General features: G+C 53.6%; 1 protein-coding gene across 9 annotated transcripts in view; it reads left to right on the top strand.

The window, feature by feature from the left end:
• Positions 1–16324, top strand: part of CLEC16A (C-type lectin domain containing 16A) — a 222844-nt gene that overhangs the window by 197373 nt on the left and 9147 nt on the right. For all 9 annotated transcript variants that reach the window (XM_066274870.1, XM_066274867.1, XM_066274866.1 and 6 more), the window contains one exon: positions 11939–12100. In XM_066274870.1, coding sequence (XP_066130967.1) covers positions 11939–12100 — 162 coding nt within the window. The remainder of the gene's footprint in view (positions 1–11938; positions 12101–16324) is intronic.

Below are 16324 nucleotides of genomic sequence, written 5' to 3'. Positions count from 1 at the left end.
TTTTAGAAATAAAAAGATGAATCCAGGTCAGTGAGAGGGGCACACACATATATGTATAGACACATGTGTGTACATGTGTGCATGCGCACGCACACACACAGATGGAAACCAACTAGGGAAAGCTGTTTGTTTGAGTACATAGTGGGCTTCCCTCCACGGAGTATTTCCAGTGAAGATCTTTAAGAGGAATGAATTCCAATTAGTTAAACTTCGTAAAATCACCGTTTCTGTGGGTCGTGTTGGTTGGATATAGGCAATTTCATAGTTCCACCTAGTACATTAAACCTCTAGCAAAGAAACGCTGACAAACAGAACACAGTCACATGTGTCTTTAACCCAAGCATGAAACAGTTGAGGTGAAAATAACAATTTTCTCAGCCACTCTTTTCGCAGAAATCCCTTAAACTTGGATATTTACAGTTACTTCAGCAAAGTTGTCTTTGTTAACTCCTGAAACTTTTGTCATAACCATGATGACGAGGGAGAATTTTGCTGTGTTGTGTTGTTTTCTCCAAAGAGCTGAGCCCTTCCTTCTGCCATGAACCCCCCCCCCATGTGTTAAGACATTTATAAAAATGAAAATCCCCAGTTCTTACCTTATTGGGCCCAAGTTCCAGGGACCGTAAAAGCCAGTTAAGTAATCAGAACAGCTCATTCTGACCAAACATTTGACTATATCAACTCGCTCAGCCCCCCTGGGCCCCTGAGGTATGTGTTTGTCACTCCACTTTACACGTGACAGCCACAGGTTTGCGGAGTCAGTGGCTCTGTTGCAGTCATGACCACCCAGAGTGGCCAGAGCCCCGGGCACTCTCTTCACCCTTGTCTCCTGTGCCCGGAGTGGGAGCTACAAGCCCAGACCCAAGTATCTGTTCTTCTCAGGGCTCCTCCCTTGCAGAGGACACAGCTGCACGTACAGCCTCCTGCTTGTCTGTGTCCCATGGGTCTGCCAAGACAGAAGTTGACAGAATTCTATCTGGTCAACCACCCCAGTGATAGCTTTTGAAGCTTGTTCTGGGCCAGTGTCCCCTGTGGTCTTTGTGTAGCCCCACACACACTCCCTCATTCTGCGTGACCCACGTAGGTCCAGATAGAATCCCCGATGCTCTCTGCTGATGATGTCAAATAGAACGGCATCCTCTGTCACTCTGGCCTAAACCCAGCCTGTTAGAACGCAGTGGGAGAGGCCTAGCTGCAGAAGCTAACCTCCCCACTCCACAGAACACCAGTCCTGGCAAACACGAGCAAGTGGGGCCCGGCCCACAGGTGTCCGGCTATGCTTTGGGAATGTATTAGGGAGGAGTTGAGTGTACGTGCCTTTTGCAGGAGATCCTTGGCTCTTCTGCACAGTGCCACCTTGTAAAACACAGGAGGCTGAGCAAACATGTCCGTGTGGGGTGCGTACCACGTGGTCTCCCCCGCTTCTGGCTTGGGAGCACAGAGCAGGCTGATGAGGTGAGAGTCTTGCTAGAAAGAATCAGGTGCTCCTTGGGTCCATGAGAACCTCAGGACGTTGTTGTTTGCAAGCAGGGCTGGAGCTGACCTACCCCAGCGCTGGCCAGTGATTCCAGGGTCAGTCCCCTTTGGCCCTGGGGCCAGAGGAGAAGGGTTCAAGTCCCCTCCCTGCCTCTGAAAGCACCCCCTAATAACTGTCTGCCCTCTCCCTCTCACTGCTCTTTCAATGCCATTGGAAGAGGGCAGGCGAGGCAGGGACCTGGTCCTTGGGAGTCAAGTCCACATCCTAGCAACCTTCAGTTTTCAAAACCCAGAGTGGGGTTGTGCCATTGTAAGAAACCTGCAGGGATATAGCCAGTGTTTATTTAACTGCTGGTCTGCAACCCGACCTGCAGACCAGTCTGCGAAAGAGTTAACCACCCTGGTGTTGTATAAATATTATGGACCCACTGATTTTAGTTGAATGTTTATGCTCAGGTTGACTTCTGCCTTAGTGGTCCCCGAAATAATTCTCCTATTTTCACCAGCCCCCAAGTGTGAAAAGGTTGTAAACCACAAATCCACCTGCGTCCACATACCAACCAACCTTCTCTGGCACCTGGAGGGTGCTCGTGTCCGAGGCTGTGAAGGAACGCCAGCCCAGCAGAGCACAGCCAGGAGCAGGTGTTCACGCAGGCCAGGTGTCCCCCGACAGCCAAGGGAGCATTTAGACCTTGGGTCCGTCCTGTGGGTGGCAGCCCACTCAGGCAGTGTGCTTTGAAGGATAGAGCTGGGACAGAGATGACACAAGGAGAAAATAAGATAGAAAGACCAGATTGTCAGTTCTGCTGATTTTCAAGTACTGAATAGTTCTTAAAATCCAGGGAGGTTTGTCCATGGATAAAGAGTTATAGGCTAACAGATTCTGTGAGTTGCCAGCTATTTTTATATATTGGACATGTTATTCCTTTAAAAATAACCAGAAATAAAAATCTTTAAACATTTTGAGGCTCAGCCAGTCAGTGATCTAGGGGGTCACCTGTGTGAGGTTGCTCAGGCTTGACCAAGCAGACCATAGAAATGCCACCTTCCCAGACACCTGACTTGCCCATCTTCCCCCCGGGCTGGACAGGAAGTATACACAAAGAAAATCAGAAGTCACAGAGGGTGACTGCTGGGGGAAGCCAGTAGATTGCCCCCAAAGCTGAGAGCTTGTTCACACACCCATGAAGCACTGACTCGTGTGGCTCACTAAAAGGACATTGGAAGGACAGTCTCTGAGCGGATAGCTGAGTCTTCTACCTTCCCTCAAGCCCCAGAGTCCTAGCAGTGATTGAGGGGCTGTAGGGGGGGGCCCAGTGGTCCTGCTGGCCGGCAGGGTTGCTGCCATTCTGAACTCTTGCACCTGCGCTTAGTAGATTCCTTTGGTTTGTGTCAATTTCAACAGGAGTCCTGGGTGAGCAGCCAGGCCTCCCCTGGTCCAGTGGTGCACCGTCCTTGGACATGACTCTGGCCCCTGCCTTTGCAGAACTCTCCCCCCTGCACACACGTTCTTTGAACAGTTCAGGGTAGTTTGGCCTCTCTGGTGTGGTCCCCACTCAAGACTTCCATCCCCCATGCCTTCCAGCACGTTCTCATCTTCCTGTTGGTGGTAGGGAGGGGCCAGTCTCGAGTCAGAAGCATGGATGAGAAAGCTCTGTGTTGCCGGTAGACCCTGTCGGCTGCAGTGTGTCCAAAGCCACCAGCAGGCGGACGTCCCAAACTCAGTCTCACCCCACCCCTCCTCTCTCACCCCAGGGACCTGGCTGCCTGCACTGTGGGGTGAAAGGGCAGAGCTGAGGAAGGAGCCAGGGAGGGGAGAAATTAGGCCACGGCCGCACTTGCTGTCTTCGGCTCTGTGCACGAGGTCACAAGGCCGATTGATTTCTTACTGTTTCCCAGCATCGAGGGGTGGTGAGAAAGTCTGAACACTGCATGGTGGAAACCTGAGCTGAGGCTGAGCGGAATGAACTTGCTAATGGAAGGCGAGCTCAGGGCACCCTTGCCCGCCCCACGGTCCTCATTCAAGTCGGAGGCTGTTCAAAATGCATGGGCTGCCTCTCATGAATCTGCCCTTGGTGGGTTTTCTTTTATGCTTTCCAGAGTGGAGCAAACATAAAAATAGATACCGTTTTTTGTCAGGACAGACAAAAATCCAAATCTTAGAGCCTTTTCCTAAAAGAGGTCTCTTGAAAACTGGAGTTCTTTGAAGCACATCCGTCTGAGACTTAAATGGCTTCGGCTGGTGTTAGACTGGGAGGCCCCGCCCATCCAGAGCTTTGGCAAGGGGGCCTCCCTGCGCAGCACCAGAGTCAGCCTGGAGCGAGGCGGTGGCTGGTGGCCCCCACGGACAGGCGCCGGGCTTGGCTTGGCTTGGCTTGCCTGGGGATGCCCACTTCTTGTTTTAAAAGGGGCTGTGAATTAAGTTGTCAACCATTTTGACAATCAGGAGGTTTTACCTGAAAATCCAGATAATCAGCTTCTCTTGAAGAACAGGAACCCATGGCCACACGAGGCCCATGTCCTCAGGTGGCAGCAGGAGAGGCTGGGGAGCTGGACCGTCCAGTGTTCTCCCGTCCCTGACCCGTTGCTCAGAGCTGTGTTGTAATTAAAGAGAGGAAACAGATGGCAGATGGAGGCCTGTCCGCCTCTCGCCCCCGGCACCTCCTCGGTCACCGAAGTCACCCACCCAGCACTGTGGTTCTCGAGTGTGCAGCCCGTAGAGTCGAGCCTTTAAAGAACCCACTTGCCATGTCTGTGGTTTTCAAAGGTAGGATTGGCAGAGGTGTTTGGGAATAATGAGGACAGTCCATCCTTGGGGAGGCTCCTTCTAGCCAGGGCAGTTCCATCTTCATCTCGTGTATAAATTGGAGTTCCACTGTTGAGGAACAGAAGTTTCTCGAGTGCTGTGATGTGTTGGGATCTTCCCAGATCTAGGCTCCATCTCCAGTCAGGCAGCTGTCTCTTCCAGGAAGCTGCCTTTGGGGATAGGGTGTTGGGAGGGTGTCATGGGAAGGGAACCAACCTAGCATGTGCACTGGACTGGCTTAAGAGCCAGGTCACCTGGGTTTTCCTTGAGATCTTGGCTCCCAAGAAGCTTAGGGCCAAATGTTGGCATCAGTTTCCCACAGCTGGAAGTCCTCCTGGTGTAACTTTTCACATCCTTTTTTTATTTTTATTTTTTAGCTGAGAGGAAGGGAGATAGTGAGGTAGACTCCTACATGCACCCTGACTGGGATCTCTATCTATGACCGATGCTTGAGTACCAAGCTATTTTTAGCACCTGAGGCTGATAAGCCTTAGTGCCCGGGGCCACATTCAAACCAATCTAGCCACTGGCTGCAGGAGGGGAAGAGGAAGAGAAGGGGGAGAGGGAGGGAGGGAGAAGCAGATGGTTGCTTCTCCTGTGTGCCCTGACCAGGAATCAAACCTGGGACTTCCATATTCCGTGTCGACGCTCTATCCACTGAGTCACCGGCCAGGGCCAACTTTTGACTTTCTACCCACCTTTTATTGTGGGACTCTCATCATTTTGTTTGTTGTAATGGCTTTCAGTAGTTAATATTTGTGGCATTTAGATTTAGGTTTTAAAATACAAGCCACCTCAAATCCCTCCCAGAAGCGGGTGACATGGAAGAGCGTCTGTGGGGGCGAGGCTGTGGGGTAAGGTTCCTTCCGTTTAGTAGAGCGCAGAATCCCTGAGATGCATTCCCAGCCAGTGGTCCCCAACCCCCAGGCCACGGACCCGTACCGGTCCGTGGGCCATTTGGTACCAGTCCGCAGAGAAAGAATAAATAACTTACATTATTTCCGTTTTATTTATATTTAAGTCTGAATGATGTTTTATTTTTTAAAAAATGACCAGATTTCCTCTGTTACATCCGTCTAAGACTCACTCTTGATGCTTGTCTTGGTCACGTGATACAGTTATCCATCCCACCTTAAAGGCTGGTCCGTGAAAATATTTTCTGACATTAAACTGGTCCGTGGCCCAAAAAAGTTTGGGGGCCACTGTTCTAAGCCAACTGAGTTCCTCCCACTTCAGCTCTCTAAAAAGGTCCCTGTGGGATCCCTCACATGCTTAGGTAGTTTTTACACCTTCCAGTTTTTAACCTGAAATAGTTACACTTTAGTCACACAAACAGAGTCCTTGAAGAAATTACAGTCTCCCAAACAGCACAGGCTCTGAGCAGACCAGAGGTCAGCTGGGGCCTCCCTGCTCCTTGGACATTTAGGAAATCTTTGGCTCAAACCCCCAGTTCTCACGCTTTCGTCTCTTGTGCCCCCCGCTGTTTCCAGGTCTTGGCCTTCATGCACAATCTCTGTGTGACCTGGTATGAACCCAGACAAAACTCAGTTCCTTTCACTGATTTCCACCAAAAAAAGTCCACTCACACCATACAAGGAAAGAGTTTTGCAAGAGCATTTCCTAAAGATAAGGGGCATGCAGGGAAGTCACCTCCCCATCTCTGTGGCCCTTCCCCTCTTTCTCCTCTTTCTGCCACTCCCAGGTTCCCCCAGGAAGTGCAGGGCAGCTTTCCCTACGCTGGAAGCTCTGGGGCCAGCCAGTCCCTTGTCCCTGTGGAGCTCAGTTCACGTCCCTGCACTAACAATGCTTTTTCACAAACATCAGTTAAGATTAGGTTCAACTACATAGTAAAGAAAAGCCTAAAAGAAGTGTATCTCCCTCTCAGGTGGAGGAAACCTGGGTGAAGGCAGTCAAGGGCTCCATAAAGGCAGCAGGGACCCAAGGCTCCTTCCTGTTTAGTGCTCTTCCCTCGCAATATATGTGACTCGTTCTCATGGTCCAGGTAGCTCCTGGAGTTCCAGCTATCACGTGCATGTTTTAAGTAGCGAATGGAAGAGGCACATCTCTTTCCTTTGAAGAAGTCTTCCTGAAATTTAGCTTACTACTTTCATTTCTATCTCATTGGCTCCAACTTAGTCACATGGCCATGCCTCGCTGCCAGGGTCTGTAACTGCAGAGGAAGGGGAGACTGGATATCGGAGGACAGCTCACCATATCAGAAGCGCTGTCCGAGACCCGAGACCCCAGAGGATTCTGGGTGCTAGCTGTGAATGTGCTGATAGTCGTTCCACAAACTAGCAAGTATCTTGGAAATGGGTTTCCTATGCCCTACTTGGGAAGACCAGTTCCTATACAGCTGGTGAAGCCCCGCGGTGGACAGGGCGGGCTGCGGGAGCACAGGGGAGAGAACCGTTAAACCCACCGGCTGTGGCTGGGCCGAGCAGGCCCTGAGTCTCCAAGCGTGGGGGAGGGGTTTGTAAAAACTGAAAAGAGGCACTAAGGAATTCCAGACTGAGGGAACAACCCAACGGAGGCAGGGAGAAAGTGGTTCTTGTCACACGGCATGAGGACCCGCCAGGGCTGCCCTATCTCAACGTGTTCACCCAGGGGCGCTAAGGGGTAGGGTTTGAAGAGGGAGCTGTCACCAAAGGTCTCTGGGTGTTGGGATCTCTCTGGACCAAGAATCTGAGGATAAACAGCAGAGATTAACAACTGGAATGCCAGGCAAGTCAAGGTGGGGAGGGGAGGCATCAGCCCCGCCCTGCCTCCACCCGTGCCAGATCTTTCTATTTTGTATGAAGCCGGAAATGCAGATGTGTATGTAAAAATCTTCCAGTGTGCAAATGGGACCAGCAGACACAAACGTGATGTGAGCCACGCATACCACATCCGCAAGTGCCCGGGCCACTGCTGACCAGCTCTGGCCCAGACTCGCGCAGCACGCTGGCTCTCCGCAGGGAGAGATTTCGTGGGGTGCTATCCAGAGAAAGGCGCCTTAACAGTGTATCCACGGTGCATTTTAGCGTCTTCTCATTGAGTTCAAATCAGATTCAGATTTCTAGGTAAAAAGAAAACTATTGACCATTTAAACCTCACTAATAGAGGAGACAGGGCTTGTCCAAGATCACAAAGCCATTTGGGCAGAGTTAGGACTCAAACCTGGAGTCCTCACTCCCAACCCAGTGCTCCCTCTATCAGCGGGCTTCAAATAGAGGGCTGACCTTTTTGTTGTATTTTTGAACTTGACAAATGCCAGAGACTTACTCATGAGTTCATCTTCCCAGAATAACTGGCAGATGCGGACCGGAGGTCAGCAGGAAGACCTGGCCTACCCTGGGAGCCCAGGCTCCTGGAAAGCGGGGGATGTGGTTTGCCTCGGCCCAGGTCTGCCCGCTTCTGGAGCATCGCACCCAGCCCAGGCCGCGGGGGTTCTCAGTGAGTCTGGGAGGAGAGCTTTGGGAGCCAGAACAGATCCCAGGGGTGTGTGAGCGACGTGGGGGCTTGACCCTGTCCAGCTCCCAGGCAGCTGTGTCCCTTCCTTCACGCTCCCTTGTTTTCTTGGTTTATATTACGTGTAGTAGGAATCTTGGAAGATTCAGGCAAGCACAAAAAATAACATTCACCGTAATAAAACCCCCGCGTTCTCCGGCGACTTCAGCCCTGACCCCTTCCCTTCAGTCTGTCTGCTCTGTACAAGGAAGGAGGCAGAGCCTGCATTTTATTGTTTGGGGTGTGTTTTTTTACAACAGTGGGAGCATGTGGGCACATGCTTTTTCTAACCTTTTCCCATTTACTACGCCTTGAGCATTTCCCTCCACACTCTGTCTTCTTCCTCAGCGGCATTTTTATCCGCAGCGGGGGATTGCACCATCCAGGCGTGGTAGAGTGGATCTGGCCTTGCCCTGATTATTGGAGATCCTGGCTGTCGCCAGCTTCCTGTTACACACTCCAGGGCCTTGAACGTCCGTCCATCCGCATAGTTCACCGCGGGGGTCCCTTCCGCAGCACAGATTTCTAGACGGGGAATCAGTCAGATGGAGTGAAAACCTGTACGGCCTTTGATACACATTTTGTGGGCTGTTCCTGAGACATGCTCTGGGAGAGCCAAGAGTGTTTTCTGCCGGGAAGATCTCAGGGAGGCCTCTTTCTGTGCCCTTGTCCGTGACCTCTGGCGGGTCTGTGTGCACGGAGTAGGCAGTCCGCGCTTCTTTGCCCACGCCCAGAAAGCGCCTTGGCCCCTCCGCCAAAGCCAGGTTGTCGAGAGCAGCCTGGCCCAGGTGGAGCAAGTACAGGAGGACAGCACTGCAGTCCAGGCGCTGTCCTCAGTTCCTCTACTCTGCCCTTCGGCCCTCCAACGCGTCAGACTGACCCCGAGTGGTTGACATCTCAGTTTGGGAAGGAGCCCCTTGAAATTGCAGGCAGAGTCTGGATACCCAGAAAAAACAACAACACATTGTCGAACCTTTCTGGGTTCCCAGTGCCGTGGGGGAGGGAAGGGGAGAGGAGGGGAGAGTAGAAAGGTGAAGAGAGGAAGGAAGGTGGGTTTCTAGTAGCAGCAGGTGAGGGAGAGAGATGCCTTCAGTCACCTCTGCCCAGCTGCACCCTGCAGGCACGTGGTATCAGAGGGCAGTGATTTGTTTTTTCTATTTTGCTCTCAGCACATGCAACAGTAGCGCAGTATTTATTGCCAGACTATGGCTTGATCCCTCATCCATTCCCAAACGAAGGAACTTTAGTAGTCTGACTGCAGGCAGCTTCAGCATCTTGTCTGTTACCCTCCAGGCCCCACCCAAAATGTCTATGGCAATAAACCAGGGCTTTAAAGAACTTAAGAGAGAAGACATGTGTCTTAAGAGAAGGGGTGAGAGACCAGCTTGGTGACAGCCCCATCATTCATCCTTTCGGGCTCAGGCGTTGTCAGGGGTTAGGAGGCTTAGTCCTAACTCGGTTCCCACACTCGCAGGCCCTCTGCTCATTGCTCTGATAAATACGCAGCCTAGGAAAAGCCATCTTGATGTTTTGATTTGTTGAGGGGCGATTCATCTTCAAGCAAGTAAACAGCTGGTGAACTTGGGGGTTTACCACTTCGTGTGATTAAGAAGTAAGCAGCGATAAAGCTGGTTCTGTGAGGCTGTGGCTGGTTGCCCCTGGGGACCTTCCTGACTGGCATTTGGATCTGTCTGTATTTGTCATAGTTCATCCGAGCCCCACCACCACCACCACACAGAATTAGTTCATCCGAGCCCCCACCACCACCACCACCACACACAGAATATCACATAGTGCCTCTTTCTGCTCTTCTCTTGGTAAGCAGACCTCTGCCCACAGGTGGGGGCAGGGAGTATTGTCCTCTACAAAAGAGGGGTCGGTGAATGTACCCCCCACGCTCCCACCAGGCCTCACATTTGTCTGCCATTTCATCTCCCCACACCAGGAGGGCCTGACTGGGGATATAAATAGAGGCTGGGCTTTTAAAAATCTGATCCTTAGACAAAAATAACTTCACACAAACATTAGTACAAAATGGCCCCTCTGTGATGACCAGGTATGGGGTCCCACTTGTGAAGAGCCCGTAGCCAGGAGGACCTGTGCCCACCCACTGATGGGTGAAGGGAGGAGGCTCAGGGAAGTGCAGTCTCGCCCAGGCCCCGTAGCTGGTGAGTGAGCAGATCGGGACTAGAACCCAGGCTTTGCTGGTGCCAGAGCCCCTGCTCCATCCTCTGCCAGGCTCTGTGGAGGACCAGAGAGTAAAATATTCCAGGCTTTGCAGGGTGCGGTGGTCCTGTGGCAGCTACTTAGTGCTGCTGACAGAACTCAAAAGCAGCCAGAGGCAACATGTAAGCAAAAGACGAAGGCTGTGCCTGTAAAACACTTTATTTACCCGTCAGCAGGCCACTGAGTGGAGAGCTTTGATGTGACTGGCCGGGAGGATGGGGATCCCCCCGCAACTGGAGGGAGGGCTTGGCCCCTTGGCCCTCCCCGACTCGGTGCTGCTTCTGCATTACGGAGCAAAAGCAGTGGGGTCCGACAGCACTTAGACGGCGGTCCCGTCCAGCTCCTGGGGTGAAGCCGGAACCACCGAGGTCTGAACAGGCCCCTGGGATCTCATGAGGCGTTTGTTCCGTGGGAGCTTTTATGTATCAAGTGGATAAACTCAGAAGCTATGGCCCTTTAGAAAAGCAGCTGTAAGAAGGAGAGAGGTCACAGTCTGCAGAAAGCACGTGCCCACTGGAAGAGGGGCTTCTAGGCGGGTTCATGCAGAATGGCCTCCTTTCATTGTGAAGACCACCCTGCTCTCCCCACGTGCCACGCCCTGTGCAGGAGTCTGATGAACGCTTTCTCATTGTGTCCCCATTACAGCGGGGTGATGAGAAGTTGGGGACACCCCCAGCTAGCAGTTGGGAGATGACACTGGGCACACATTTCAGGGTTTCTGCATGGTGGCACAGGGTGTGCCCGAGACTGAGTGTCTCCACATCACAGGGCCCATCCACTCTCCTGTGCTGGGAAGGCCACAGACCCCAGAAGTGTGTTGTTCCATCTCCAGACCCAGGTTGCCCGAAGGCCATGTGAGGCTGTACACCACTTCACGACAGGGATCTGTTCTGAGAAATGTGTCGTTGGGCAATTTCATCACTGGGCAAACATCATACGTAGCATGCACGTACACAGACCTAGGTTGTATAAGCCCGTACAGCACGTTAACCGTGTACAACACGAGACAGCAGCTTGAGCACAGGAGATGACACGGTGAAGAGACAAGGTAAACACAGCTACGCAGACTTGTTTTATATAAGTAGAGTACACTCTAAAATAACTTAAAGATATATAGCAAGTACATAAACCAGTAACAGTTGTTTATTATCAGTATCGAGTATTTTGTATTGTGAATAATTTATGCAACGAACAACAGCACAGTAGCTTTGTTTACACCAGCCTCACCACCCACTCATGGGTATTAAGTGCATTGCACTATGACAGCTATGATGTCGCTAGGTGACAGGAATTTCTCAGCTCCTTATGATCTTATGGGACTGCCATCACTGCCCGAAATGTCCTTTTGTGGCACATGCCTGTGCTGGGCAGCTTTCCGCCAGAGCCTTCATTCCGCCTGCCAGGCAGAGCAGACTCTGCAGGGGTCATCTTGGGGACTCTCCCTGTCCGCCCAGCGTGGCTTCCGAGCTTAGATCGGCGCCCTGCCTTTGGCACACTCGGGCACATTAGCAGAGGCCCTGCGATTTTGCCATGAGGATGTCCCTCATCCCTGTGGGAACTTCTCCAGGATGCCACTAAAGCTCCGCGGCTGGCGTCCCCTCCAGGGGCACAGCCCCATGCTGCCGAGCCAGCAGCAGGCGCTCGGGTTTACAGCCCTGCCCGAGGCTCTATGGCTGACTGCTCCCTTTCCCTTGAAACACCTTCAAAATGTGTCCAGGTCGGTCCCATACTGGTAAACCTCCTCCCAACGGTGTGGCGCGGATCCAGCCCTTGAAGGAGCTGGGTTTGGGTTTGGGTTTGGGTTTGTCAGTATGGTCTCTAAGGTAAGGCCCCAGCCCTGCTTTTGAGGTGGGGGCTTGCCCTGCAGGCTCCCACACACAGGTGGGGCAGGTGGCTGGTTTCCTCCTGCTTGCTCACGTCACTCACCCCCTTGTCTTCCAGGCTTTGCCGTGGCCCAGTGCATAAACCAGCACAGCTCGCCGTCCCTGTCCTCGCCATCGCCACCTGCCAGTGGGAGCCCCAGCGGCAGCGGGAGCACCAGCCACTGCGACTCAGGAGGTGCCAGCTCATCGTCCACCCCCTCTGTTGCCCAGAGCCCTTCAGGTATTGGCCAACTGACACAGTGCGGGGGGCCTTTGGGTAACCTGTGGCTCTTCCACTCCAGGACCTCTGATATCCAGCTCCTCCTCACCACCTTGTTTGGGGACACTGCCACTCAAGGAGGTTCTGTGTTCGCACTAACACGATGCTGCCCACAGGCTGGCTGGTTTGGCTCCCTGCAGGGCAGGAATTGTTCCTTTTGCAGGCTGGTCCACTGAGAGGCCTTCCCTGGCCACAGAGCTGGAGGGGATGGAAAATCAGCAGGTCGAGCCTAAGTCTGCCCCCTCTTCACCTCCAAAGTCTTAGGTGTTTCAAGAAGGGGACTCCCAGATGCGATTGTTTGGACCCTGATGAATCATGTTCCTGCTAATTTTTTTCCTTCATAGCGTACCATTTTTGTCTATAAATGTTTGATGCAGTCATCTCTGACCATGGGTGCACCTGCTGCCCTTTTGAGAGTCTGTCAGGATGTGCTAGAGTCATATCTTGCCCTCCTGTAAGTTACACCAGTGTCACCCAGAGACCCTGTGAGCAGGGAGCCTGGGACTAGGACATGTTGTCAGCTGCGTAGCCTCGCACATGAGCACTGGCTGCGCTGCGCACAGCGCGGGAAAGGCACCAGGCGTAGTTCCTGAACGTGACCCCAGAGGGCAGCCAGGGCAGATTTCGAGCTGGGGCAGCAGCAAGGGCCTTGAGAGGGGGTGATGTTTCACACCCAGTGTCGTGACCTCGTGGGTCTGCTGGGCCCTGGTGACTCTGGGACACCCTCATTTGGGGACCCTTAGAGTCCTTTGCTGTTCCTGCAAGGTCCCATCGGGATCCGTGGACCATCATATCTCAGGGCAACTGCCCAAACTCTTAAGCCGTGGACCAATGGGTTATGACAAAAGCGATGTGCCGGGGAAATCGAGGCCCCCGGCCACTGTCCCCAGCTCCGGAGATCTCCTTGGGGGCCCACACTCGCTCTGGAGGTTTTTGCTTCTGTGTTCCCTAGCAAAGGGTTAAGCCAGTGTGGTCTTCGCGCCTGCGGCTCAGGGCACCTCGGCCTGCCCACACCCCTCCCCCCACCAGCATCCATTACCTCCGTCTCCTGTTAACATTCACCAGGCCAGGCAGCAAGGTCACCCTTAAGCCACCTCACTCAGACCCTCTTCCACTCGGCACCTGCTCCTCTGCCCCAGCTGGGGTGAGATGGCCGCCCTCTCTGAGCTATTTCTGAGCCTTGTAGAAGGTTGGCTGCATATCCAAGCAGTTGCCGCTGCCATTCCCAGGCTCGTAGCTGGGAAATTCAGACAGAGTGTCCTTCTGAAGCCAAGAACATCCCTGAGCCTCCCTGCAGCCTGTTCTCAGGCTAGCTCTGGGGGCCCTAGTGCAGGGTGTGTGTTGGTGTGCTTGTGTGCACATTTTGTGCACCTGCATGTGCACGTTTCTGTCTGTGTCCTGTGAACCCAACCACATGCATACTTAAAGTGACATTTTGGATGAAAGGGCTCATCCTGATATAGTTAGGTATGCCATCTTTTTATTTTTATTTTTTTTCATTTTCAAGGATGCATAGCAAACAGTTAAGTGAACAAATGAGCCATATAATTCTTTGCCTAAAACTGAAACCAGTGAAGAGCCACATTATCAGAATTGGGCCGTGTGTGCCGATGTTCCCGAGTGTGGCCTCCGGGGCTTCAGCTCTGCACCTGCCCGGGTGGCTCAGGGCCCACAGGGCACCACTTCTTTTCTCTGCCTCAGCCCCGCCATCCCTACCCCCACCACCCCCTGCACAGTGCCAACGACATGTCTTCTTGTCTCAGAAATGCAGGAGCTGTTAGCCTGGCTGTCAGTAGCCGGGCAGTTCCAGTCGATAACTGATGGTCAGGCCCTCCTGGGTGTCTGCTCCCGTTCGACGCGTCCTCAGCAGGCCCGCGGAGGCCAGTGTGCGAGTCTCCATTTTTTATGCTGCCTGACAGTAAAAGCCTGAGGCCCAGCCTGCCTGTCCGAATCTCTGCAGACACTGAAATAACTCACCTCCTGGTGAAGGGCCAGCCTGTCGAGCAGCTTCTGCCTCTTAACCAAAGACCCAACTGTTGATCCCTAGAAAGAGAGCGCATGAGCAGCTCGCGGCCACGGGTTCCAGCCACAGCAGCCAGCTCCGTCCCCAGGTCCACGAGCTGGAGCGGCGGGTCTTGGGAGGACCACTTTCACTTGACTCTCGATGCCAAACTTCCAGGCCAGCCCTCGGCCTCCCAGGTCCATCCAGACGCCAGCACATGGGGTTTCCATGTTCCCTGTGGGGACAGGTCTGCCCAGATGGTTCCAGCATCTGCCTGGTATCTTATCGAGCCGTGCTAGATGGGAAGCCAAGGACGGAAGAAGGGAGGAAGGTTTTACTGGGAAGGGTGCCCTTTGGCCACTTTCCTGGTTTGACATTGGCCTGGAGTGGTGGTGGGGTTCAGGCTTCTGATTTGGAAAGGCTGGGCCTGTGTTGCCTGCTCAGCAGACTCTCCACCCGCAGGGCTTGGCCACAGTCTACTGGAGGCGGCATCCTTAGAGGGCCAGCCGGGCGGGGGTGGGGGAGCTGGAGAGGGCCTCTCCCCGCAACCCAGCCAAGGGGCCACTTGTCCTCAGAGTGGTTTCTGAGGCACAGTGCTGAATCAGAAGCATTCTCAGCCCTGTTTCCAGAGCCTCCGAGTCCAAGAAGTCCCCAGTGGGGAGAGCAGCTGCCAGGGCCTCTGCAGCTGGAATTAGCAAACTCCACGGGCTTCTTGGCAATTGAAGCTACACTTTGCTCGATCAGGTGTTCGGTAGAGGAAGCACACGAGAGATGCCATCCACCAGGGGACAAGACAGGCCAGTTTTCCGTGGTTTTGAAACCTAGAATTTTACAAGAAGATCCATAAAGCCAGGGGTGACCCTCACACCATTTGAGCAATCAGCATGGCACGTCCCCTCCTGCACGGCCTTCTAGGTGTACACTGCTGCGTGGTGTCCCAGCAGATGCTCCTCCCAAAACTGAGCCCCTGCCTGGCAGGCACTGTGCTCAGAGGCACTTCACAGACACCTCACATTGTACAGTTGAGAACACCGGCCCCGGAAGGTCATGCCGCTTGGCCAACATGGTGGGCCAAGTGAGCGGAGGTCCCGGATGTGAACCCTAGCCTTGGGACTGCAAAGCCCAGCGGAACCCCAGTGAGTTCCTCGGTCAGTCTGAGGTACCTCCAAGGTGTGCCGCAGAGGCTCGGGCCCAGGTTCGGGTTCCCAGGCTGAGAACAGCTTGTGAGGTGCACACATCTCTCCTTCCAATGTGCGCGGTTGCTCCAGAGCCCAAGTGAAAAGCCACGGCCCATCCAGAGAGACCCAGGTGACTGCACACCCCAGACCGCAAAGGCTGGGCTATGCAGCCCCCGTGGGAGAAAGCCTGGCAGTCCCCCCAAATCAGCAGCAAAGTGGACCCCAGACAGCCACACTTCTGTCAGCCCAAATGAGTTCATCCCCAAATGAGAGCATGAAACATCCTGACACCCGACTGTGTTTTCACCTCCACTTTCTCTCCAGCCCAGCGTACTGTACATTTCTCCCCGAGTTTGAAAGAGGACAGGTTTATCCCAAATGCAGACTTTCTAGGCTTGCCATGGGGCCTTCGGTATGAGCGACAGGTTCTGTGCTGTCAGACCTGCGGTCAGTAGGTCCCTCCACAGCCGGCCCACACCCAGCCCTCAGCCTCGTGGGGGCTCATCCGCGTCTTTTCTGCCTCATCCCTGGGGCCCCACCTGCACTCTGTTAACTTTTTCTAAACATACAGTGTTTACTGAGTCCCCGCTGTGTGTGGGCACTAGAGGAACAGGTTAACAGAGCATAGAACACACAGGCTAGCAGGGGAGCCCGGGTCCCTCAGACGACCACACCAGATAAGTGTCCAGGTACAGACCGTGACAAAGCAGATGTGCAGGGGCTCTGACTGCACAGAACAGCTGCAGGAGGGGCCGGCGGCTCCCAGAGGAGGTGGCCCCGGGGACGGAAGTCACAAGGTGAGGGTTAGCTGGGCCAGGGCTCCCAGAGGAAGGCGGTCTCTGGGTCTCACACAGGGAGAGCTGGAATCTGGCATGAGGCAGGTCAGTTCCTTTTCCCATCTCCCTGCGGTCTACCTGCAAATTCTGCCCTTCTAAGAATAGACCAGGGTGGCATGGTTTTGAGAAATTATCCCCATGCCCCAAAGGGTAGAAGCCTATGGCTCAA

The sequence above is a fragment of the Saccopteryx bilineata genome, chromosome 4 (assembly GCF_036850765.1).
Source record: "Saccopteryx bilineata isolate mSacBil1 chromosome 4, mSacBil1_pri_phased_curated, whole genome shotgun sequence".
In the NCBI taxonomy this organism is placed as follows: domain Eukaryota; kingdom Metazoa; phylum Chordata; class Mammalia; order Chiroptera; family Emballonuridae; genus Saccopteryx; species Saccopteryx bilineata.
The sequence above is the reverse complement of the archived record's forward strand: the minus strand, read 5'-3'. Positions and strand labels throughout refer to the sequence as shown.